The sequence below is a fragment of the Onychomys torridus genome, chromosome 17, assembly GCF_903995425.1.
Source record: "Onychomys torridus chromosome 17, mOncTor1.1, whole genome shotgun sequence".
NCBI classification, from domain to species: Eukaryota; Metazoa; Chordata; class Mammalia; order Rodentia; family Cricetidae; genus Onychomys; species Onychomys torridus.
The window spans coordinates 17,582,522-17,607,601 of NC_050459.1; the positions used below are offsets into that span (position 1 = coordinate 17,582,522).

At 48.3% G+C, this 25,080-nt stretch overlaps 2 protein-coding genes across 6 annotated transcripts in view; one reads left to right on the plus strand and one right to left on the minus strand.

Moving 5' to 3' along the window:
• Positions 1 to 13,776: 13,776 nt before the first annotated feature.
• LOC118569179 (translation initiation factor IF-2-like) lies at positions 13,777 to 14,501 on the minus strand. The gene is made up of 2 exons (XM_036166905.1): positions 14,188 to 14,501; positions 13,777 to 14,131 (listed from the first exon to the last, which is right to left on the minus strand). Exons 1-2 carry the CDS (start codon positions 14,499 to 14,501, stop codon positions 13,777 to 13,779), a joined length of 669 nt encoding a protein of 222 aa, XP_036022798.1.
• Ank1 (ankyrin 1) overlaps positions 14,190 to 25,080 on the plus strand; it is a 186,582-nt gene continuing 175,691 nt past the window's right edge. For 4 of the 5 annotated variants that reach the window (XR_004942988.1, XM_036166317.1, XM_036166319.1 and 1 more), the window contains exon 1: positions 14,443 to 14,625. Coding sequence is in view for 4 of the 5 variants with exons in the window: in XM_036166317.1 (XP_036022210.1) it covers positions 14,500 to 14,625 (126 nt within the window). In the remaining variant the exon portion in view is untranslated. Of the gene's footprint in view, positions 14,626 to 25,080 lie in introns of all 5 variants that reach the window. The other variant, XM_036166316.1, reaches the window with a different exon arrangement.

Below are 25,080 nucleotides of genomic sequence, written 5' to 3' on the forward strand. Positions count from 1 at the left end.
CTCTCTGTGTGTGTCTGTGTGTGTATATGTATGTGTGTCTCTGTATGTGTGTGTATCTCTGTATGTGTGTGTATCTGTGTGTGTATATGTATGTGTGTCTCTGTATGTGTGTGTATCTGTGTGTGTGTATATGTATGTGTGTCTCTGTATGTGTGTGTATCTCTGTATATGTCTCTGTATGTGTGTATATCTGTGTGTGTCTCTGTGTGTGTGTATCTATATGTGTGTATAACTCTGTATATGTCTCTGTATGTGTGTGTATCTGTGTGTCTCTGTGTGTGTGTATGTATGTATGTCTCTGTATGTGTGTGTATCTCTGTATGTGTCTCTGTGTGTGTATCTGTGTGTCTCTCTGTGTGTGTCTGTGTGTGTATATGTATGTGTGTCTCTGTATGTGTGTGTATCTCTGTATGTGTGTGTATCTGTGTGTGTATATGTATGTGTGTCTCTGTATGTGTGTGTATCTCTGTATGTGTGTGTATCTGTGTGTGTATATGTATGTGTGTCTCTGTATGTGTGTGTATCTCTGTATGTGTCTCTGTGTGTGTCTGTGTGTGTGTATATGTATGTGTGTCTCTGTATGTGTGTGTATCTCTGTATGTGTCTCTGTGTGTGTCTGTGTGTGTATATGTATGTGTGTGTATGTGTGTGTATCTCTGTATGTGTGTGTGTCTGTGTGTGTATATGTATGTGTGTCTCTGTATGTGTGTGTATCTCTGTATGTCTCTCTGTGTGTGTCTGTGTGTCTCTGTATGTGTGTGTCTCTCTGTGTATTTCTCTGTGTGTGGTGTGTGTGCGCATATGTGTGTGCGTGTTGAACAGAAGTTTACCGAGCAAAGCTAAGCAAAGCAAACACTCCAAAGAGAGGTTGACGTATGCTGTCACAGAGCAGACACCTGTTTGTTTTTTCTTTAGAGCTAGGCACTAAAATGTAAAGATGAAAGGATATACTGACATTTGTCTCAAGGTAAACCACTGCTTGAGTAAGTTTGCAGTAGTTCTCACGAGTGCCCAGCTGGCAGCCGTGAGCTGCTATTTTGAAGCTGGTAAACTTAATTTACTGTTCTTCGGCTACTTTTGAAAATTTTCAGATGTCTTAATGGAACATTTAAAATGCTTTAAGAATCATTTAAAAGCAGCTAAAGGAGTATTTGGGTGGAAATATGACCCTGATTAAATGAATATAGTAAAAAGAAAGCGTTAAGAGTGAGTAGTGGCTGAGTAACCGTGTACTTAGCAAAAGTGATGAGAAATGCAAAGCGCCGTCGGGCACATGAAGCCCTTGGCTCTTGTAAACTGCTGGCGGGCTGAAACCTTTTCCTCCTGGAAAGTCCTGATACTGTATATTAGAGCCGAAGTTATGCGTGTGCTGACACCCAGCAATCCCACTCCGAGGCAAACCTAAAGGAAAAGATGGAAGGCTCCTTCAGCAACACATGTGCTCGCACACCTGAGGACCTGAGTTTTCCCTGGCACCAAGGACTAGAGTGATCCCTAGTGCCCATGTAAAAAGGCTGGGCATAGCAGCATACAACAGCCCACCTGCCAGACACAACAGGATGGCCACACAGTCCAAGTCATACCTGCAAAGGAATTCTCTATGCTCACCAAGCAGAAAGAGCCACAACTGTATACGGTGAACAGTCTGATGCTAGCTAGCATTACTGTGTGATGTGTCTAGGGCCTGGGTCGCATTAGAAAAAAGGGAGGGAAGGAGAGAGGGAGGGAGCAAGTGAAGGGGGCACACAGAGAGAGTTTGGCCACAGCCGAGGAGGTATTTGTTTTCCCCCAGAGACAGGATTTCTCTGTGCAGCCCTGGCTGTCCTAGAACTCACTCTGTAGACCAGGCTGGCCGTGAACTCATGGAGATCCACCTGCCTCTGCCTCCCATGTGCTGGGATTAAAGGCATGGGCCATCATCACCCAGCTGAGATATTTGTATTAGCTACAGTCATATATCTGATAAAAGACCTCTCTTATAGCACCTGAGTACACAAATAATTTTTTCAAATGAATATCAGTATAATCTAGTTATTTTTTTTAATGGGCAGGAGTTTTGAACAAAGCTTCACCAAAATGTACATGAACGAGCAGCAACACGTGAAAAGGAGGTTCACTATCATTAGTGATGGAATTTCTGCTTCACAGGGTCGCCGGGGAAAGATGGAGGTTGATCCGGGGCCTCTGCGGCTGAGCTGTGCCCCACCCTCCAAGGCTGATGGTGCAGCATGTGCAGCAGACATATATTGCTGGTGGGTATAAAATGGTACAACCAATTTGCAAAAAAATAAAAACCTCTGCAGTTTCTTTTTTTATTAGGTTTTTGCAGACCCGGAAAACAATGGGTTTCACTGTGGCATTCTTGTTTGTCTACACCGTAATAACTTGTTCCCTCTCTCTCCCCCTTTTCCCTCAGTCCCTCCTATCGCTGGACCCCTTCGGTTCCTCAAGTAGCCCCGCCTCCTGTTATCACGCCACATATATCCAACTGTCTCTTGTTCCCTCTCACACTTCAGTGATAAATCCCTCCTCAGCTTGTTTTCTATTTTCATGCCCTAGGTATACATGTATTTATAAATTGAAATATGAAATATAATATATATATATATATATGAGAAAATATGTGATATTTGTTTTTGTGAGTTTGGCTTATGTAGCTTAATGTGTTTTCTATTTCCATTTGTGTGTGTGTGTGTTGTGTGTGTTGTGTGTGTATGTGCATGTGCACCTGCACACTAATGCAATAGTTTCATTCTTTATATCTGAATGTAAATCCATTGCATATGTTTGCTGCATTTTCTTTATTCACCCATCTGTTGATGGACCTTTACATTGGTTCTATACCTGGGCTACCTTGGCCGGTACAGCAAGACACGTGGATACAGAAGTGTGAACTCGGGATGGAAAGCTACACGATATGGTTCTAGTTTTAGATCTTTTATAGCCTTCACACTGATGTCCACAGTGCCTGCTCCAGTTTCACTCCCACCCACCTTGAATGAGGGCTCTTTCCCCTCATCCTGACCAGGATTTGCTGTTATCTCTTCTCTTGGTAGAAGCCATCCTGACTGGGGTGAGATGGAGTCTCTGTGTAGTTTGAATCTGCTGCTTCCTGACGGCTACGAATATGGAACATTTTTTAAAAAATATTTACTAGTCATTTGTATTCCTTCTTTTGACAACTATCTGTTCAATTCCTCAGCCTATTTATTGATTGAACGAATTTTGGTTCTTGATTTTTAGTATTCTTTACAGATTTAGGCACGTTCCTGTGGGTGTGTAGCTGGCCAAGGTTTCTTCCCCGTGTGGGTCATCTCCTCACGGTGCCATTTCCTTTGATGTGCAGAAGCCTTTTAATTTCAGAACATCCTATCTGACAGTTGCTGTAGTGTCTCCTGAGCTGCCCGAGTCCTGTGCCTGTCCCTTGAAGTGCCTGTCAGGTTTTTCTCTGGCAGTTTCGGAGTGTGGAGTCTTTGATCCCTTTTGAGTTGATTTCTATGCAGACGCAGTTGTCCTAGTTAGCTTCCTGGGGCTGTGAGAAACACTATGACCAATCCCTTTCTTCCCTCCAAACCCTCCTGTATACATTACCCACCTTCCTTCAAATTCATGTTCTCTTTTTTCCATTAATTGTTATTGAATATGTGTGCGCGCGCGTGTACACACACACACACACACACACACACACACGTATATATGTGTTCTTAAATATAAACTGCTCAGTCTGTATGTTACTTGTGTATGTGTGAGTGTGTCAGGGCTGACTGTTAGGCATTGGTTCTTGAAGGAGCATATGAAAACATTTGTCCTGATACCCACAGTAAGTGTGGTCCTTTCGCCTCATCAAGGAAGCCCCTAAAGAAAACCACAGCCAAACAAGATGCAGAGTTGTGGGTCCCAGTCCCAATGGATACATTGGCTACCTTTCTTACATATGCCTGATCCACGATCTTGGGGTACCACTCACAGTTGGGTCCTTCTGCATCTACTGGGAATCAAGACATGCCCACAATGTAGCTCTTTGATCAAGCGTTCCTCTGTGGCTAGGTGGAGTGTGTGGCACACACCTTTAATCCCAGCATTCAGGAGGCAGAGGCAGATGGATCTCTGTGAGGTCAAAAGCCAGCCTACATAGTGGGCTCCAGGACAGCCAGAGTTACAGAGTGAGACCCCGCCTCAAAAACACAAACAGAAAAGGAGATGGGGTTCCTCTTCGATGATGTGTCGCCGACAACCGAGATTATCCATCATGATAAGAGACCCAGGACTGGCTTCATCCTTCTGCCATGGAGATCCAGTTTCCTCAGTACTGTTGGTTGAGGAGGCTGTTTTTCTCCACAATGTATCTTTGGACATCTTTGTTAAAGCTTAGGTGACTGTAGCCATGTGGGCTTATTTCTGGATCCTTTATTCTACGGCATTGGTCTACATGTCTACTGTTTTGCTGGCACAGCTGTCTTCTTACTGTGGGTCTGTAGCATAGTCTGAGATCAGACATAGAGAGTAAGTACTCCAGGGTTGCTTTCTGCTGTGGATATTGCTCCAACTACAGCTTTCTGCTCAGGATCACTTAGCTAGTTGGTGTCTGTTGTGCTTCCCAAATCTGGCTGCCAGCATGGGACATAGCCGTGACCCTGCTCAGGACCACAGCCCCTGTGTGCTGACATTGAGGGAACACTCCCCAGAAGACTTCACCTCAGTGAGGCTGGTCTCTTCTTAATCATCACTAATTTCTCAGTCCCAGCTGACCAGCATCAATTGTCCCAGCAAAGCAAAGGTTTCACTTCAGTGGTGCTGGCCTCCTGTTAATCACAGTTGACTTCAGTCCCCGATAACGAGACACCACAGAGTCTTAATTCAAAATATTACATAAACGGCCTTCGTAGAGTCTTCCCGCTGAAACATCACAATCCAGGCCTTCATCATCTGTATCTCTCTAAAGACTCGCATCCTCCAAGCTTTCCCTTGAAAGTCCAACAAAGTCTGAGCACTCAGTGGATACTCTAGTCCGAAGTCCCAAAGGTCTTTTACCAGTCGCCCCAACACAACACGGTCAGGTGTGTTACAGCAGTATTCCATGAACTTAGTGCCAGTTTCAATCTTAGCTAGTGTTTCTATTGGAGTGATTAAAAAAAAAATGATCAAAAGCAACTTGGAGAGGAAAGGATTTATTTAGTTTACATATCCTGAGTCACAGTGACATATCCCAAGGGAAGCCAAGGCAGGAACTGTAGAGGCTACAGAGGCATGCTGCTAGCTTGCTCCCCATGGCTTGCTCATACCCCAGGACCACTTACCCAAGGATGGCATCACCCATTGTGAGCTGGACCCTCCCATATTGAGGAAATGCCTTCACAGACTTGCCTACAGGCCAATCAGATAGAGGCATTTTCTCAACTGAAGTTCCCTCTTCCAAGATGATTCTGGGTTGTGTCTGGTTGATAAAAACCTAACCAACATAGGAAGCAAGTGGACGTAGCCACTGAGCCATCTCTCTAGCCCCAGGACCACACATCTGGAGAAAACAAACTTCAGTAACAGCAAACAATACAAAACAAAATAACACACTGTTGGCAAGAGAGGAGGCCCGACCATGAATACACCAAGAGGCGTGACTCAGGCAGAGAGGTGCAGAAAAATGCAAGGCTGCCCTCTCTCAACTGACAACCATAAAGGTTGAAAGTCCCCAGACTGAGGTCAGTGTGTGGGTCAACTTCTGGAACAGTCTATCTGCCATCCACTGTAATCGAGTCTGGGAATACTGAAGCTCCATGGGACATCCAAACTGCATCCTTCCGGAAGGGCTATCAATCAACACTTAGCTAGTTGGACTGTCTACTCACACGGCTCTCAATGCTGTGGTGGCTTCCTCTACTCACAATGCTCTTGAAGACATCTCCCACCCAGAACATTAGCTACTCCAGGGGGTAAAACCTACCCGGGTAGTCACCAGTGGGTGGAAGAACGTGCCCAGCCTCCAGTCCTCAAAACTAAATGTGGCCAATAATCACCTCTGGTAAGCAAAGAAGGGAAGAGAGCTCTGGCGGCTGCTGGACACTGCCTCTCAGGGCTGTCTTAGACCGTGGGACCATGGCCGATTTAATCCAGGCTCTATACTTGTGAATTTTTGGCATTTAGGCCCTCCATAATAGGTCATTTTTAAACAATACATTCTTTTTCAAAATGGCACCCAGCTATAGCCCTCCAAGTTCCAAGAGTGACAGAATAGGATTCATTTCCACTGCTGACCTGTATCCCAGAGGAACCACAGTCTCACCAAAATCCAACTGGTTCTGAAGTTCGTGAGAGCTGTAGGCTTGCCCCAAGGCACGACTGTCCATCTTTTTACTCTGGGGACCCCTGGCTTACATAATGGGATGCTTTAGTTACTCTTGCACTTATCCGAGCTGCATGGCTGGAGCTGAGATCGGCCTGGCTTCTTTTCTTTTCTTTCTTTTCTTTTTTTTTTTTTTTCGGTTTTTCAAGACAGGGTTTCTCTGTGTAGCTTTGTGCCTTTCCTGGAACTCGCTCTGTAGACCAGGCTGGCCTCGAACTCACAGAGATATGCCTGCCTCTGCTGGGATTAAAGGCGTGTGCCACCAACGCCTGGCCTCACTTCTTTTCAATATGCCTCCCATCTTCTTCTCTATTTGCACTTGTTCTGACACTAGTTTTGTGAGCGTACAAAGCACAGAATCCATTTCCTTCTTATTTTGACTCACCTTCCCTCACTGGGTCATGTGGCAGCAGCATCTAGTTGGCTGTATTACCCAGGAGGTCCAGCACTTCCTTAAACATATACTCATTACTTTCATTCTATTAAGACACCTTGTCAACATTTACCAAAAGAAATGAAAGTGTACATCCCCTCCCCCGGACTTACACTGTGCACAATAGCAGTCAGCTCACAAATGACCAAAGCTGGAAGAGTCCAGATGCTTCTTAAGGGTGGAGGGAAGAATAAACATGGCCTATCTATGAAATAGGGCACTTCCACACAGTGACCGGAATGGGACCCAGAAACACCACAGAACCAAAGAAGCTGTTCCATTATGTAACAGTTTGCCAAAGGCAAACCTAATCTGCAGTGACAGAGAGCCAGGAGCGGCTGCCAATGGAGCCTGGGACAGGTGAGAGACAATCACAGCAGCAAAAGTCAGTGGCAGAAGTTGCTCCCTTCTTGGTCGACAGGAAGCAGTGAGAGGATGTGAGGGGCGTGTCCTGTGTTTGGATAGATTTTGTAACTTGATGCAATCTATAATTACCTGGGAAGAGGGAAACCTCAGAATGTCTCCCTCAGACTGACCTGTAGGCATGGTGATGGGGACATTTTCTTGATTAGTGAATGATAGATGTAGATGTACCTCACCTACTGTGGATGCTGTGACTCCCGGGCACATGGATTGTCTAAGAAAGCAGGCTAAGCAAGCCATGGGAAGTGGTTCCCACTGTCAGATCCTGCCTTGAGGATTTGGTTTCCATTGATGATGGACTGAAATCTGGAAACCAAATAAATTTTTTTCTCCCCATGTTTTTAATCATACTGTTTTGTCATTACAACAGAAAGCAAACTAGAACAGAGTCCCAAGAAGAGGGGTCCAGTCAGGGTCCTAGGTCAAGATACTTCCCAAATTCTGGCCCCAGTGATCTTCTTTGTCCAGCCAGCCCTCATCTTCTGAAATCTTCCAGGACCTCCCCAAGTGGCACCAGTGTCTGAGGACCAAGCCTCCAACACATGATCTGGGAGACCCTGTTTCTTATTCAAACCACACCAGTCCCCAGGGCTGGTGTTCACAGAGGATGAAACTTCAAGGCAGGGATTAATGCAGAGTTGTGAGGTCACGTGCTGCTGCCTTAGATGGGAAGTGGTGTAGATTTCACGAGACCCCCTCCGTTCTCCTGACTGTGAGACCAAAGAGCCATCCAGGTCTGTAGCATGAATCCTAATTGGTCTTAATAATACAAACCTGGAGCCAGATATCGGGGTAAATGCTGAAAATCAGTAAAGGAACCAGCCACTCGAGAGACTTTTTACCTCTACCGAACCCTCAGCCGGAAAGGGCCAAGCTCCTGTTTCCATCCTACCTTTACTTCCTCTCTCTGCCCAGCCATATCACTTCCTGTTTCCTCCTCCCAAGTGCTGGGATTAAAGGTGTGTGCCGCCACTGCCAGACCTCTAGTGGCTAGCCCCACCCTCTGATCTCCAGGCGAGATTTATTTGTTAAAGCACAACCAAAATATCCCCGCATAGGTCCTGGTCCCTCTCTGGCTACCTATCTTGCATGTGGTCTTTCCCTTTTTTTTACCAGGAGGCCTCCTGCCACCCGGTCAGCCGGCCAGACACTCAACTGATGGTGGCCACTTTGACTCAGATATTCTGTCGCCAAATCTACGGGCTGAATAACCTTCTCTCTGCTGTTCAGATTCACTTACTTTGACATTGGGATGAATGACTAGTGACCATTTTGGAGAGAGTTAGCCACAGTCTCTGCCCCGTGGAGAGAGGGCTCTCAGGCCAACAGATATTTGCTAGTTGCTTCTTTTCCTGAGGGGCAGGAGAGGACAGGAGAGATTCCCAGACTCAGCTTTAGTTTAGGATGTATGTCCATGTATACCAGTCAAAACATAGCCCCTGAGGACTGTTCTAGTCTCAGGCCCAGGGATTTGAGCTTGAATACAGACAAGTTCAGTTCCTTGGTTCCCAGCTGTAAACTGTGACCTGCTCGGTGGTCTGCTTTGTGGAACTATTCTTACGCTAAACAAGCTCTCAGCAATGTCTAAATGCACTGGTTTGCTTAAGCTATTTATATTACTTAGTTCAGGAGGCAGCTTTTATGTTGGCAAGCTGTATTAATTATTAATAATGTTCCTTTTAAAAACATAATTTGGTCCAGTTGTATAAACCATATGCTTAGAGGATGGAGTTGGCGTGGGGGAGCCGGGGCTGGAAATCTTGGATTAAGCAGAAATGTAAAAATGGATTCCCTTCCCTTTGCTAACCAGACAAATGAAAAGACCCATTGAAATACAGTACTCTCTGTGGAAATGGCAAGTGGAGGCTCCTGGAGGCTGTCTCGGCCCAGTATGTCCAAGTGAGTGGTCACTCTGACCTCAGAGTTGGGGACAAGTTTCAGGGATGCTCAGGGGGTGAGGACTCCTTAGGAATGATAAGAAGAACCAGAGATGAGTGTCCTCCCTGATCTTAGCCCAGACATCTGAGAGAGCTGTGACGGTGGTGGGGGAGGTGGCCTTCTGGAACTACACGAAGGAGCGATTCCCTTGACCTTGATGTCATGTGGGTTTTGGACCTTTGGCTGCCTGTTTTATGTGGCCAGGTAATTACAATCACTTTTATACTTTTGATGATGCTATTAGTTACTCACAGAGTTACTGAGGCAAAAATGCTTGACAAAAGTCACTCAAAGGAAGATGTGGCAGTTTGAACGTAAGTGGCCTCCATAACCTCATAGGGAGTGGCACTGTTAGGGGGTGTGGCTTTGTTAGAGTGGGTACAGCCTTGTTGGATGAAGTGTATCACTGTGAGGGAGGGCTGTGAGGTTTCCTATGCTCAGGATACCACTCAGTGTTTCAGTTGACTTCCTGTTCCCTGCTTGCCTAAATGTCGCCAGCACCACATCTGCCTACAGGCCACCTTGCTCCTTGCCATGATGTGTTATGGGACTTTTGGCCTACAGTTCTTGGGTCCAATCCATCACAGGAGCATGAGGCAGCTGGCCACACTGCCTCCATAGTCAGGAAGCAGAGAAGTGGTTGTCCAGGCTCAGCTCTCTTCCTCGGATTCATTTAGTCCTGAGTCCTAGCCTACAGAATGATGCTGCCCACTGTTCGGTCCCATCTCAATTACTTAAATAATCTCTATCAGTCATATGCAAAGATTTATCCCCATAGTGATTTTAAATCCTATCAAATCAACATTACAAAGATCTAGCTCATTGCTGGCATAGTGGGTCATCTGATGGTCTGTCTTATGGCTTTTGGAGGGACACCTCATACCCGAACCATACCTTGGTGGGGGATATTGAAAGATGGAGCCTCACCCCGGGCCTGTACTCTGATTCTGCTTCATTGGAATATGGCGGAAAGGAAGTCACTTAGATGCACATAGCCTAAGCTTCTCTACATGGAAAACCAGGGTGATGACACTTGGATAGCCACACTTTTGTCACCATGACAACGTAGCAACTGGGAGGAGAAAAGACTTAGCTGGGCTCCTGGGTTCAGAGGTTTCAGCCCAAGCTTGCCTCTTTCATTGTTGGGGCCTGTCATGAAGCCGAGCGTCATGCTGGTGAGGGTGTGCAGTTGAGGCTGTCCATCTCACAGTAGTTAGCAAGCAATCATCAAGAAAAAACTGAAAGTGGACAGAGCCATCACCAGTGACTCCCTCCCTCCAACCCAGCCCCATCTCCCAGTTCCATCACCTCCCAATACTCTATTCAAAATTTGAATCCATCAGCCAGGGGTGGGGTGGTGGTGGTGGTGATGGCACTATCTGCCTTTAATCCCAACACTCTGGAGGCAGAGGCAGGTGAATCTCTGAGATTGAGGCCAGCCTGGTCAATAGAGTGAGTTCCAAGACAGCCAAGGCCACACAGAGAAACTCTGTCTCAAAAAACAAACATACAAACAAAACAAAACATTGAACCTATCAATGGATCTGTCTATTCATGAAGTGAGAGCCCTTCAAACCTACCCACCCCCCCAAAGCCCCACCTCTGAGCCCTGCTTGCTTGGGAGACCAGTCCTTCAATAAAGGACCTTCTGGTAGGACATTTCATAGCTAAACCATAATAGATGCTTTTTTTTGGGATTGGATAGGGTGTTGTGAGAATCTCACCCTGTTTAAAAAAAAAAAAAGAAAGAAAAGAAAAGAAACCACTCATAATCCCCCAGCCTTGGCCTCTGATGTTGGGATTACAGGCATGTTTTGTTTTGATAAATACTTTATAAATGGTTGGCTGTGCCTAGGGCCCAGTAAGCATTCAGCTTAGCAAAAGATACAGATGGTCTGTGGCAATAAGAAGTCTGAGAAGAGTTACCTGGTATCTTAGTTAGGGTCTCTATTGTTGTGAAGAGACACCATGACCACGGCAACTTTTGTAAGGGAAACATTTAACTGGGACTGGCTTACAGTTCAGAGGTTTGGTAGGTCATCTTCACGGCAGGAAGCACGGCATTGTGCAGGCAGACATGGTGCCGGAGAGGGGCTGAGAGTTTTATATCTGAATCAGCAGGCAGCAGGAAGAGAATGTGAGCCGCCAGGCTTGACTTGAGCTTCTGAGACAGCAAAGCCCTCCCCCTAGTGACACACTTCCTCCAACAAGGCCACACCTCCTAATAGTGCCACTCCCTACGGACGTGTGGGGCCATTTTTATTCAAATCACCGTACCTGAGTAGTGTTCCCACCAAAAATAAGGCAGTCTCTCCAGCTGCCCCCATGTTGGCCTCACCCAGCTCCTCATTCCCGGAGGAGAGTTCACCAGCTATCTCCTCCAGCCTCCCTTTTGGGTCCAGATGAGCCTGTGGAGCAAGTAGCTTTAGCCTGTATCTTCCTGGTTCTGTCTCTATGGCAGAGGTCTGCAGTACATCACCAGTCCTGGGAGAAGCAGCTGACAAGAGGATCCAGAAACTGAACAGCACTTACTACACCTGGCCCCATGGGAACTGTGTAAGTCCAGGGCCAGAGCCACCACCTAAGTGACGGCTCCAAGGACAGCTGAGCCAGGATCTCTGTTTCTTGCTGATAAGGCTTTACTCTCAGTCTCAGAGGAATTTTGTTGGATTTTATTTTGCCTTCAAAGGGCTCCTGTAGAGATTTGTTTGTTTGTTTGTTTTTCGAGACAGTGTTTCTCCGTGTAGTTTTGGTTCCTGTGCTGGATTTCACTCTGTAGACCAGGCTGGCCTTGAACTCACAGAGATACTCCTGGCTCTGCCTCCCTAGTGCTGGGATTAAAGGCATGCACCACCACCGCCTGGCTCCTGTAGAGATTTCGATATGCAAGAGACATCTGTATTCTGGAGCTAAACACGGTTTCGACCAGTCTCAGGATTCGACAGACACTAGTTTAGTCCACCCTGTTTTACAGGAGCATTCCGCTATGCCTTCTTCTCTGTCTTTCAAAGGAGACATTATCAGACAGACAAGGAAGAGAAATGGTTTCTTGCGTTTTCTGAGGCAGTGGGGGGACTCTGCCACCAGATTATTGGTCTTCAAATCTTAGCTCTACTCTCTATTAGCTGTGTGATCTCGGGAAAAGCTACTCGACGTCCCTGTTCCTCATTGGTACCCATCTGGAAAGCAGTGGAAATGTTCAGTGCAACGTAAGCGCTGTTGTTTTAATTCGTATTTCTTAACACCAGTACACAGCGGACCCGGTTTTAAGCCCCCGAGTTTCCCCGCAATGTGTGGTACTGGCCAAGGTGCTGAAGATACAAGGGCGAACAAAGCCCTGGGCACCCGACAAGGCCTGGAATGAGAAGCTGGGGGACAGGGTGGGGCTGATCATTCAGGTCTTCATAGCTAATAGAACAGATTTTGATCTTCATCTTGGAACAAAGAGGATGTTCAGAGGGAAGTAACAATAATTATATCTATTTGAAAAGATTATCCTGACTACAGTGAAGAGACCTTCTAGTGGGTGACCAGAGGAATCCAAAGGACATAGGAGCTGGGGCTCAGGAGGGTACTGTTCAGGGCAGGCTGGTCACAGCCACGGTGTGTTATCCACCAGTGACCACCAGAGAGAGACCTGCGGTGGTGAGGGACTGCGCCTCATTTGAATCCAGCCGAGAATAGACTCGCTTCTTAAGACTCAGCAGAAAAATGTAAAATCTCATCAATAATATATCAACTTCATGTTGAAATGGTGGTTTTGGGGGGGGGAGTATATCGGCTTCAAATACATTTTAAATCAAGTTTCCAGTGTCTTTACATCGAAAATAAATAGCTACATGGCAATTGGAGTTGCATATGTGATTGGTGTTTGTGGTTATGCTTACAATAAAAAGACTCAGGACTCACCCCTGGGAAAAGACAGTAGTTAGACCCGTCAAAACCCTAGGCTCAGCCAGCACTGTACTTCCGTCAAGTGCCTAGTGGGGAAGACAGAAATGGAAGTCACTGAGCGAGATGTGTTTGTGAGATAAGGGGTAGCACAGTACCCAGCGCTACTCTGTTCACTAGAGCTGTTTTAAACCGCTGCACAGGCCGGGGGGGGGGGGGGGGGGGGGGCAGGAGGAAGCAGGCTGTTTCATAATGACTTCCCCAAGTCTCAAACACTGGTGTTCAAAAAACTCAGTCCTTAGCATCCTGCGGGACAGGGAAGGAGGAGGTTGGAGCTGCGGCAGACTGAAAGGCAATGTTCATAGGTCCGGGCCTCAGTTTCCCCGCCTGTCACATGACTGAGTGGTGAAATGAGCGTAAGCCACTTCCCCCTCCCACAGTCTGCGATGGTAGCTGCATGACCCCAGCTGGTAAGGCTCTTTACAAGCTGAACACCGGGTCCCGACTCCAGTACCTAGGAGGGTGGGGAAGAGACCTGCTAATGCAGGGTGGGCGGTCCCTGGTGAGGAGACCCAGTTCCACTCCCGTCCCAACAGAGCGAAAAGAAAAAGAATTGCTTGACGCTTGGACACGTTTTCTACCTAGAGTTGGTACATGTGCGAAGGAAAGGCCCTCTTGCTTTGACAGGGGCAAATCAGGCTCTCACGCAGGAGCCTCGGCCCTTCCCGGAGGGCGCCCCTGGCCCGGCTCCGTGCTAGCGGAGTCGGTGCCGCAGCGGCGCCCAGGTCCCACGCTCCGCAGCCCGGCCCGGCGAGGCTGGCGTTTCCGCCGGCGTCAGGCACGCGGGGCCGCACGGTCGCCCGGTTCGGGCTCCGGCTGAGCGCTCCCGCTTTGTTCCGGTCGCCCAGAGGCGAGCCTCCCCGCCCTCCCCGCCCCCCTTCCAGCTCCCCACGCCGCGCTCCGGGGGGCCTCGCTGCAGTGGGGACCCCGCGCGCTCGCAGCGCCCCGCTCCCAGCCCGCTGGGGTGGCCGCGCCGAGCTGCCCCCCGCGCCTCCCGCCGGCCCGCGAGTCCGCCCTCCGCGGCCCGCGCCGCAGTACGAGCCTCCTCCCTCCCGCCCCCCGCGCCGCCGCCGCCGCAGGAGAGGGGAGGGGGGCCCGGGCGGGCGGGCGGGCGGGCGCGGCGAGGGCGCGCGGCGAGCCCAGAGCCGGTGCGGGGCGCGGGCGAGCGAGCTCGGGCCGCGGCGGGAGGCGCCACCCCGGGGCTCGGGTAGGCGCGCGCCGGCCTCTCCTCGCCCTCCGCGCCCCGCGCCCGCTCTTCCGGGCGCCGCAGCCTTGGCCGCCGCGAGGTGAGCAGCTCGCGCGCTCACAGCGCAGCCCAAGGAGCCGGCGGCTCTGGCCCGGAGGGTGTCGCCGGCGGCGGCGGCGGATCGCAGAGTGCGCGGGCCCGGGAGGCGGGGACCGAGCGCGGCGACCCGCCATGGCTCAGGCGGCCAAACAGCTGAAGAAAATCAAAGACATCGAGGCGCAGGCCCTCCAGGAGCAGAAGGAGAAGGAGGAATCCAACAAGAAGCGGCGCAACCGCTCCCGTGACCGCAAGAAGAAGGTAAGGGGGCGGCGGCGGCCCCGCACCGAGGCGCCTGGAGTGGCTGCGGGAAGGCGCTCGGCCGCGCTGGAGCTGACCCTCCCGGAGCGCCATGGGGGCGGGGGGTGGCGGGCAGGGCACGCGGCTGGTCGCCCCGGGGGCTAGGGGCGCGCTGGCCCCGACAGTCCTTTTCAGCACCTTGAACAGAGGCCGGCAGGCCGGCGCGCTTGGGAGGAACTTTTGCCGCCTCCCCCGGCGGCGGAGCCGGGAAGGGTCTCTGCACCGCGGCGTTTTCGCGCTGGCCGCCCGGCTTTCTTGGGGTGCTGCTTTGGGTGAACGCGGCAGGCGCTCCAGAGGTGGCACTGCCCGCTCCTGCTCAGGTGACCAGTTAGTTCTCCTGCACCGCACGGAGAGAGCATCCTCCCCAGATCTCTCAGGGCGACTGGGGCGATTGCCCTGTCCTGGGCCCTGCCTGACCCCCGTGGGTCCGCGGGTGGACCTGGAAGACGCCACTCACCCCTGGGGCATTTGGCAGCTTTTTATATTAAGGTCATTCCAGAGGAGTCGCTGGTGGCAGGGAGGAAGAATTCCCTTGGAAGCCTCGCTGGGGTTGTCCAACCGGACCCAAGGCCTGGTCGGAGAAGGGCTCTGCCAGGGGTAGAGCATCAGGCAGTCTTTCACGGGACAGGGGTCTGTTCGGAGACACCCCAGGCAGGGATCTAGAGCCCTGAAGGCAACTGTTGCTATTTGCGGTCCTTGCTTTCAGACCAAAGCATGCTAAGGGCCATCTTAGACTAGACCCACGGTCTAATTACAAACATCTGGAGGGCCACAGCAACCAAGCAGCTGATTCTACCACCGGCTGGAGCTGCAGGAAGGCACAGGCGGGGAGAGCATGGATGGAATTCTGGGAGGCCAAGGTAGAGCCCCGGAGAGCCATTTTAACCTGGAGAAGTTGGTGTGAGGCCTGCAGGAACGCCCCCTAGCCCGAGAATGGGGTCGTGGGGCTTCCCCACAGAGGCGCTGCCCTTGCTCGAGAAAGACTTCCTGCCCGAAATCGTCTCATTCTGAGAAGGAAATATGGAAGCTGCAGTTGACAGCAGTGTTGGGGAAGTCTACTTTGCAGTAGGTGGTGGCAGGACATCGCGATATTGGCTCTTTTCCTGGAGATGACACTGGGCAGGCTGAGACGTTTTCTGATTTTAACCTAAGGAATCACCATGCTAGGTGTTCCATACCCCTGAAAAATACAGCAGCGCCCCTCACGCCCGGTCCCTTCTCCCCGCCCCCTCCCCCGTCCTGGTATTGGCACCTTGTGTGTATATAGTAATTTCACCACCACCACACTCCTTAAGCAAGAGTGACAGGGATCTTCCCAAAACAATAGGGTTTGGGCTGATGCTGCTTAGAGGAAGAATCCTGTCAGGTCTCTGTTAGGGTCTCACATGCCAGTCCTGTCTGTAAGTTAGCAGGGCAGTCTACTTCAGAGTGCCCGGTGCTCACCCACTTCCTTGGCAATGGTGGCAATCCTTCCTGTTTCCAATCCTGTTCTCGATCTTGGGGCAAGGCAATCATCTCCAAAACCCACTCCATGGTTTTATCCCAGTTCTTGCCTGGAGCATCCTCTCTCATGTTCCCCATACCAGAGCTAACGTTTTGACTAACACTCAAAACAAAACTCTCCTTTCTTTAATTTCATTTCTTTATCATCTACACAACGCTCTTTGACTGCATGCAACGCACCTATGTAAACACAGCAATTTTAATATTCATTTTTCTTCTTTGAGCTTAATCTTGGCATTCTTGGAAAACTTTGTTCCATATTTTAGTGCTGGATGATGATAGGTTTCCTTCTCCCTGAATTGCGTTGTTTTGACTTACTAGCTGGTCACAGCATACTGCGTCAGTAGGTGTTCTGAAATCTTCCATACAGATTTTCATGGTTTTCTGCAGCATCTTGAGAGCTGTGATTGGCACAACATCTAGGAAGTTTTTAATATAAACTGATAGCGATGATGTGAACTTCCAGGATGTATTCTTTATTGGGGGACATGTTATGAGGTTATGCAGGGGTGGTTTGTTTGTTTTTCTAGCGACTTTGAGTTCTCTAAAACATCAAGATGGTCTGGATAGTCAGAGAAGGTAATATAGCTAAAACCTATAGCAAAAACGAAACTACAGGGAGGTGGGAGACCCCAGAAGAAAAAAAAATAAGGGACAAAAGGCAACCCGGGAAAGGGTATTTATTTGTTCATTTTCAGTTAATTTGTGAAGGGTACTAGGTATCAAATCCAGGGCCTTTTACATGCTAAGCAGGTGCTCTACCATGGAGCTATACCCCTAGCCCCAAAAGATAATTTAGAGAATCTTCCTGCTGGGTCTATGTTAAGCAGTGAGCTGATCACTGACTTGAAGGTTCATATAAGGTGAGGTCCAAATCCAGTGTTTGCCAGAGAAGGAATGTTTCAAGATATAGCATATTAAAATCAAGCAGAGGAGGACCATCTAGATGATCTTACAGATGACCTGAGGCTCTGGAGCCATCTCCCTCGTCTTCTATGAATGTAGAAAAAGAACTTCCTACATACAAATGGATACATTACTACAGAGACATGGCAATTTATGGCAATGGGGACCTGAGCCAAGGACACTCTGAATTTGCTAGAAGGAAAGGTGTCTATCTCACGGGTAACTGCTTAACTGGGGCTGACTGAGCGGAACGGTATCCCTCTCATTTGTAGAAAGAATCGTGGTTGTAACCTGAACAGTGGTTGCAGCCTTTACAGTTATGATACTGTGTGGGAAGGTGATTGCTAAGGGCGCTGAGCATCAGAGATGGAAGCTGATGTGACTCGGCGCACTAACTGGCACACATAGAAACCTCAACACCAGGACTGGAGCTCCTCTTGGGAGCTCCGAAGGTGCTGCATTCAGTTTTCTGGTTAAGAAGCAGCAGCCTCACTGAGCTCTTGCTGTGTCTAGCTGCAGCTTATTTTACTTTACTTTTCTTTTTTAAAGATCAAAACATAGCATTCACAACATTTTCTGTTAAGTTCTCTTGTTTCTGGAGGCTATAGTGGAGAGGAATAAATGGTAAGGCCTGTGTCAAGCAGGCGTTTGCATGAAAAGGGACAGTTTTCTAGGGCTGAGGAAGCTGTGAGAATGAGAATTTGTCTGCCTTTTATGCTTATCCAGAGCTGGCAGCTAGGAGGAGGAAAGGACATGGAGGTTGGTGAGAAAGTGACCAGAAGACTGAGGATGGACAGAATTCAAGGCAGCAGCAGTAGGTGGCTGGGTGGGAGACAGAGCCTCAGTCAGGTGTTCCAAGCTTGCGAGTACGCTGGGGTACTAGGCTCTCTCCTTGGCCTTCATCCTGTACACCTACTTCATCTCGGATGCTGCTGCAGGACAAGCTTTGATCATGTTCTGTGTGCGACTGGCGCTCACCACCTAGCTCAGTACTTCACACACAAGGGCGTGCAATGGATGCTTGTAGAATTAATGGTTTGATGAGTGAATTATGTTTGTTTCTGCTGGCCTAGGCATTGTCTTGGCTGCAGCATGTGTTCAGGTGAAAACTACAGTCTTTGGCTATCTTTGGGGGATATTGGAAGGGAGCCTGGATGCATCTTCTCCAAGTCATTTGCATAGCAATAGCAACTTCCGCCTGGCAGAGGCACTACCTGATCTCTGGGTGCAGCATTCTGCGATGAGTATGCGGTTATTCCTTGCAGGGTGTCTGCTGTACTACATGTCAAGTGGTTTTAGCTGTTTGGAACAGCAGTTTCTTAACAGGGCCTCAAGAAGCCAAAGCCTTGTGAATAGACACTGGGAAGGCACAGGCAGAAAAAACCAAAAGCCCAGGAGTGGGAAAGGCCCCTGCCCTGGGTGCAGGCACAGAAGAGCTCTCTGCTCTCTTCCTTTGCCCGTGGGCAGTGGAGACTGTGGGGAGTGCACCTGCTTACATGCACAGTAGTTGGTGTGATATAGTGGGGCAGGATTGAAGACCACAAGCTAGGCAGGAGTCATGCTGGTCCAGCAAAAAGCTTCAAGTTGAAACTTTTGTTATCTCCAAATGGGTTTAGAAACTCAACCCAAGAGCAAAGTTGTAGGATTCAGATAATGGTGTTCCTAAGTCTTGCAGCCTCAGTCCTGTGGTTAGTCTGGTTTACTGGCACATACTCTAGTGTGAGCTGATATTTGTGTGCACAGTCCCTGTTGAGTCTTTGAATTCCATAATTTTTGAACTGCATGTGTGCTGTGGGATAGTCTTTCAGTATGCTGTGAGTATGTGTTGCTACCTTTGGTTAATAAAGAAGTGACTACAGCCTATGGCAAGACATGTCATAGCCAGGCAGGAAATCCAAGGAAAGATACAGAGAGAAAAAGGCAGGGTCAGGGGAGACGCTGAGCGCTGCCAGGGAGCAAGATATAATGAAACACAGGTAACACCATGAAGCCGTGTGTCAAAACATAGATTAATAGAAATGGGTTGAATTAAGTTGTAAGAGCTAGTTAATGATAAGCCTAAGCAATAGGCCAAATAATTTGTAATTAATATAAGCCTCTATGTGTTTGCTTGGAACAGAGCAGCTGTGGGACACAGGAAAACTCCTGCCTATACATGTGGATTATTAAAAGCATCCATTTATTGATAATTTCAAGACTTTAAAACATATTACCACTTTAGTAACCCTGCTTTGACATCTGATTGTAGTACATGGAGAACCTCAAAAAAGAAAGCAATCCTTTTTGCTCTGGCTGTGGCCAAAGACAGGGTTTTCCCAGCTTGCCTCCTGCCTGCCCCTTGCCAGCCTAGTTTTCCCTTTCCTGATGCGTGGCCTTCTTTCACTTGCCAGTCATAAGCCAGAGCAGCCTCAATACAGAGATTGCATGCTTGGGAGTACGCCCAGCAGTGTGCATTCTGCAGGTCATTCACCCTTCACAGCTACCCCACTAAAGCAGGTGAGGTGGAAGCTCAAGTTCAGCCTAGATCGCGGACCTCCTTGGGAAGGCACAAAGGTTGTGGCTTGTCCCCAAACCTTTGTCTTTCTCACCCCAGCAAAGGCTGCTTCCTTACTAATTTTGCTTGGGTCTTCTCAGTATGATAAGATGTTCAATTTAAATTCATTCCTTCTGTTTTAACCAACAGGTGAGACTTGTGCACAGTAGAGGCCATAGTAACACAGGGTTATCCAAGACGGTGACTGCACTTTGTATCTGAAATCTTCCCAAGGTCCATGTGCTAAAAGTGTGGTCCCAGGCCAGGTGCTCCAGTTAGGTGGTGGGACATTGTCGAGGTGGACCCCAGTGGGAAGTCTTCCGGTCATCAGGTGATGTAGCTTAGAAGTGCACCGTGGGAACTTAGCCTCTTCTCTCCCTTGTGACCCAGGGGTAAAGTGAGTGGTTTGGCTTTGCCAAGCTTTCCCCCACGATCATGTGCGGTTTTCATCACAGGCTGCAGAGCCACAGGACCAAGCATTCACAGACTGATACCTCCAAAACTGGGAGCCGATGGTCATTTCTTCCTCATAAGCTGATTACTTTGGGTATTGTTATAGTGATGGAAATCTGATAGTCCAGGGCTAATAAGTTGTTTTTGATTAAACCCTATGGCCAGACCTCAGTGTGAAATGTTGGTGTGCATCTGTGAAGGCCAGCTCGTTATTATCTCAGTGCTAGTAATTGAGAAAAGGCTACTTTAAATCCCATCTCCATTTCATGTTCAGGAAAGAAATGAAGTTCCTATTCGGAATAGATTTATTGTCACACACCCACTCAATCACCTGTGCAGGCAGTCTGTATTGTGAGGTGAGCTTGAACAGTTTAGGCTTTGTTAAGGTCCAGCACGGGGGTACAGCTGTATGTCAGTGGGTAACATGAAAGTGGTTCCTGTTTTGTTTTTTTTTTCTGAGAACAGTTATGATCAAGGTCATGGCCCATAACTCCAGGGTATAGAACACAGAGAAGATAAGAAACGTTGGATTATGGATTTACTGGACTTTTATGGGGTGAGGGGAAGGGTCTGGATTTTAGGAGCACAAAGCACAGCACATTCTCCAGGGAAGGAAAAGTTGCATTGCAGAGCGTCAAGCTGAAGCCAGATTATTGCTTTGGATTTCTTGTCTCATTACTGTCCAATGTGACTAGATCCTTTGCCTCTGAGAAGATTGCTCTGCTGTTTGTTTGTTGTTTTTTTTTGTTTTTCAAGGAACACTGGGGAGAGCCAAAGCTAAGCATAGGTGCCCTTTTTGGAAATGAAGGGATTACAAATTAGAGGCTTAGCACAGAGCCACAGAGCTCTGGTTGCAACTGCCTCGACGCTGTCCAAAGGCTCCCACGGATATTTTAGAGCAGTCGTCTACTTGGTGGCTGGCAACTCCTAGCTGAGAGTCCAGAGGAAGGCATGGATAAAGACTGAGTGCTAGGCGCCTCCAGCTTTCCTTCCGGTTAGTCTGTCTTGAAAAATGCCTATTTCCCCTAACTTTCTGATTCAGAGCTTCCTCCGCCTGCACATAATCAGCATCCTCGTCGTACAGTCACTTAATAGTGTGCTTACGTGTGTAAATGCACAGTGGCTACATCTGCCGTTACCTTCTCCCCCCACCCCCCCTTTTTTTTACTGTTGTTGAGAGCTTTGGCATTTTACAGGGAACATAGAGCAAGTGCAGACTTCTAAGGTTGATCGGAACTGACTGAAATAGGTAGGGGCTGACCCTAGCATGCCGAGCTTGCTATGCGTGATCCTCCAGCTGGCCTGGCCACACAAAACTGGTTTTAGAAAAAGATGTGTGGTGGAGATTCCCAGGGGTGGGGGAAATGGCTGCTGCGTGGGGTCTCTCTGGGCTTGTAAGGGTCATCCAGATGTGTGGAACAGAGCACCCAGTGGTGTGAGTAGCATGTGTGGCTGTGAGAAAGTGGACTCTGGATGAGGAAGGTGGTTAGGAACTGTGGGCTGAGCAACGGAAGGCTGGAGAAGGAGCTGGGCAGGACCAGTCAGGAAAGCAGAAGAGGCCCTGAGGGCAGAGAAAGGTACTTCAACCTGAAGTGAGCAAGTCCTAGAGAAAACACCGACATTTAGGCTAATCCTGAGCTGGGATGGCAAGTGAGGACCAAAAGTAGCAGAGTCCGCTGTGTGAGCAACGGAGAGGCATGCTCCAGGACAGCTCCACGTTCCCTTTGACTTGTGTTAGCTTATTTGCATATACATTGACATAACAAAAGTGGGTGGTGCAGATGTGTGTGCTTTCTGGGGTTCATCATGAACAGGGACTCCGTTTCTGACTTAGTGTTTGGGTAGTTAGTTGGTGGCACCTGTCACTGAGCTCAGGAAGAAAAGAGGGGTGGAAAACAGAGCGTTTTCTCAGACATATGCCTGTAAGTAGCTTCCGGACAGAGGAGAGAGCATATGGGAACATCTTAAGTATGGGTGGAGGTCTAGTCAACTCTGTGCCCTCCAGCAAGACCTGGGATGCAGGTGTTCTGAGTTCTTTGAGTATGGCACATGTGACTGGGCTGAAAGAACACAAGCACGTTACTGGAGAACCTCACGGCAGAGGTGGGCTTGAGGGAGCAGAGCCATCTCTCTCCCGCTTGACATGTGCATGTGTGTTGTCGTCAGGGCCTGGTGTATGCCGTACAAACTTACTACCACTGAGCCGTTTTAGAAGTTTTTATTTTGAGATAGTGTTTGGGATTTAGGTGATGGTGACTCAGTGAGCTAAGGGCTGGCTGCACAAGCTTGAGGACCTCAGTTGGGATCCCGGCACCCACATAAAAAGTTGGGTGCAGTATTGTGTGCCTGTAATCCAAGGGCTGGGAGCAAGAGTAGATATTGACGTTTGCTGGCAGCCAGTGGAGTCAATGAGCCCAAGGGTCAGTGAGGGATCCTCTCACAAAAGACAAGGTAGACAATGATAGAGGAAGACATTTTGCAGTTAACCCTGACCTCCACATGACATCCCCACCCCTAAAAGGGGGAGGGCAGAGTCCTGCTAAGTTGCCCAGGCTAACCTCAAACATCTATTCTTCTGTTTCAGCCTCTAGCACGGGCAGGATTGGAGATATCGGCCACCACACCCTGCCCAACTTACTTTGAAAGAAGGGACTGTCACACAATTACCCATTTGCTAGCATGCTATACGTTATTTCTCTTTAAGGCTGGTCTTGAAAACCTGGACTTAAGCAATCCTCATGCCCCAGCCTCCTGGGTTTTGGCATTGTAAGCATACACCACCACACCTGGCAACACCAATAATCTTTGATGTTTTCTAGATGATTAACTTCTTCTTTTATTTCTTCTCTATGTTCACACGATTTTAAAAACCCGACACAGATAATTTATGCGCAGACAGAAGAAAAAGCAAAAAGACAAAGGATGTCCTGCTTGTCAAAGAGGGCATCTGAGCCCAGCCTTCTGGGGAGGAGAGCTGGAGTTGACAGATGACGTCACACTCCAATTAAGAATCCCAAGGTGATGTGAACGAAAGCCAAGTAGGCGACAGTGTCCCCACTCAAAGTGGAGCTAGACCATGGTCCTTAAGACATCTGGGCATGGAGTGAGTCCACTGTAAACTAACTTGAAAATGGGTGTTGGGCTTCATATTGTACTCAACTTCCAAAAATGCAAATTGGTTTTGCTCCCTCCTCAAAACCTCCTTTGACCTCCTGATTTCCCTGAGGTGAAGTCTATCCCGATTAGCCCTGGGCTGCCTGGTCTGTCATGAATTTACCATTCTGTCATCTCTGAGATGAACTGCAAACATCTTCAGGACCTTAAGGATGAAGGCTTTCATTTGCTGTTAGAGTTTCCGGCATCTAAATCCTTAGCTTCATACACTTATGGCAACTCTTCCCTCAGAGCTCAGCTTCAACATTGCCTTCCAAGTTCTAAATGACCACCTGAGAAGGCTACCCTCCTGGTAATACTCCTGGCTATCTCTTAGTAAGGTCACTGGAAACTCACAAGGACTTTAGAATTGTGTAAGGCTTACTATGCGTAAAATATCAAGAATCTAGTAAGTTCTTAATGATTTCAGGTCAAACACTCAGGTTTCCACTCCCACCCACCTCTGACATCTACCCAAGACAATCTAAAATGCCAACATGGGCAAAAACAGACTGTGGATATGTGAGTGGCAAAGAGAACCTCATGTCTGAGTGGATAAATAAGATTTCAGAAAATATAGCCATTGGGGTTTTCCTCTTTAACCCTAGGAAGACTTAAAACATGAAAATTTAGTACCACTTGTATATAACGTAAATATCATGAGTTCCTTTCCAGAGATGGCTATGAAGGTAGATCCTGATATTTATTTAGTATTGCCAGAGTTTTTGGAAATGAATCAGGAAAGACTGGAGAGATGTGAATCCAGTCCAAAGCCATAGTCCAGTGAAGAATCAGAAACAGACCAAGTCAGAATAGCTTTGGGGGCTGAACTATACGCAGAAGTGGCATTAGATTTATAAAGGTAGCTTCTCCCTCACCATGGATTTTTAGCAGATCCATTTCAGAGCTGTTCAAAGGCCTATGTTGATTTCTACCAGTGACCCAAGAGCATCTGCTCTGAGGTCACATGGAGCTGGAGACATGTCCTCTAACTGAGGGTGGCTGGAGCCCAGCGCCTACTGCTTACCTGGTAAGAATCTGGGGAGCCATGATGCCACTGCTGAATTTGAGAGGGAGGGATGTTTTTTTCTGCTTTAGATTGAATAAACCATAGACAAAGTTGTGTGTGTGTGTGTGTGTGTGTGTGTGTGTGTGTGTGTGTATCTTCTTCCTTGTTAAACACATAATGAACTTATGGCTTTATGCTGAACACAGCCCTATTTGAAGGACATTGAAACTACATTCAATGTGAAACAAATTTATCCATCTATTATCTGTCTGCCGGTCTGCCTTGGACAATGTTATGGATGGAATCCAGGGTTTCCCTCATGCCAGCCACGTGCTCTACCACTGAACACAGCCGAGCCCCCAGTTTTAGCACTTTCAACCCAAATGTCAATATTGCCACCACAAAGGAGGTAGGAAAAAGCACTGGTGTACAGTGCAGACAAGGGGACCAGCCATGCCACCAACCGACTCTTCCTGGAGAGGTTTGATAGGTATTGGGTCAGAGAGATGATGGTTCAGAGGAAAAGACACCAGCTGTGCAAGAATGGTGACCTGAGTTTGATCCCTAGAGACCAAAGAACAGTGGAAGGAGAGAACAAAGTTGTCCTCTGACCTTTATATGTGCACAGTGGCACCCACACCTACACACACATACCATGCACACACAATAGTAACAACGGGTTTAGAGGACTGACAGGGACATGGTGGTGCCGAGGCATCTCTACCCTCTGACCTCAATTGTTCAGTTTCCAAGAAGCTTCACTGCTCTTCCCCCATCTGACCCAGTGTTTCTTCTAGTTACCAGGGTTGTTTAAAAAATATTTTATTTTGCCAGGCGGTGGTGTCTTTAATCCTAGCAC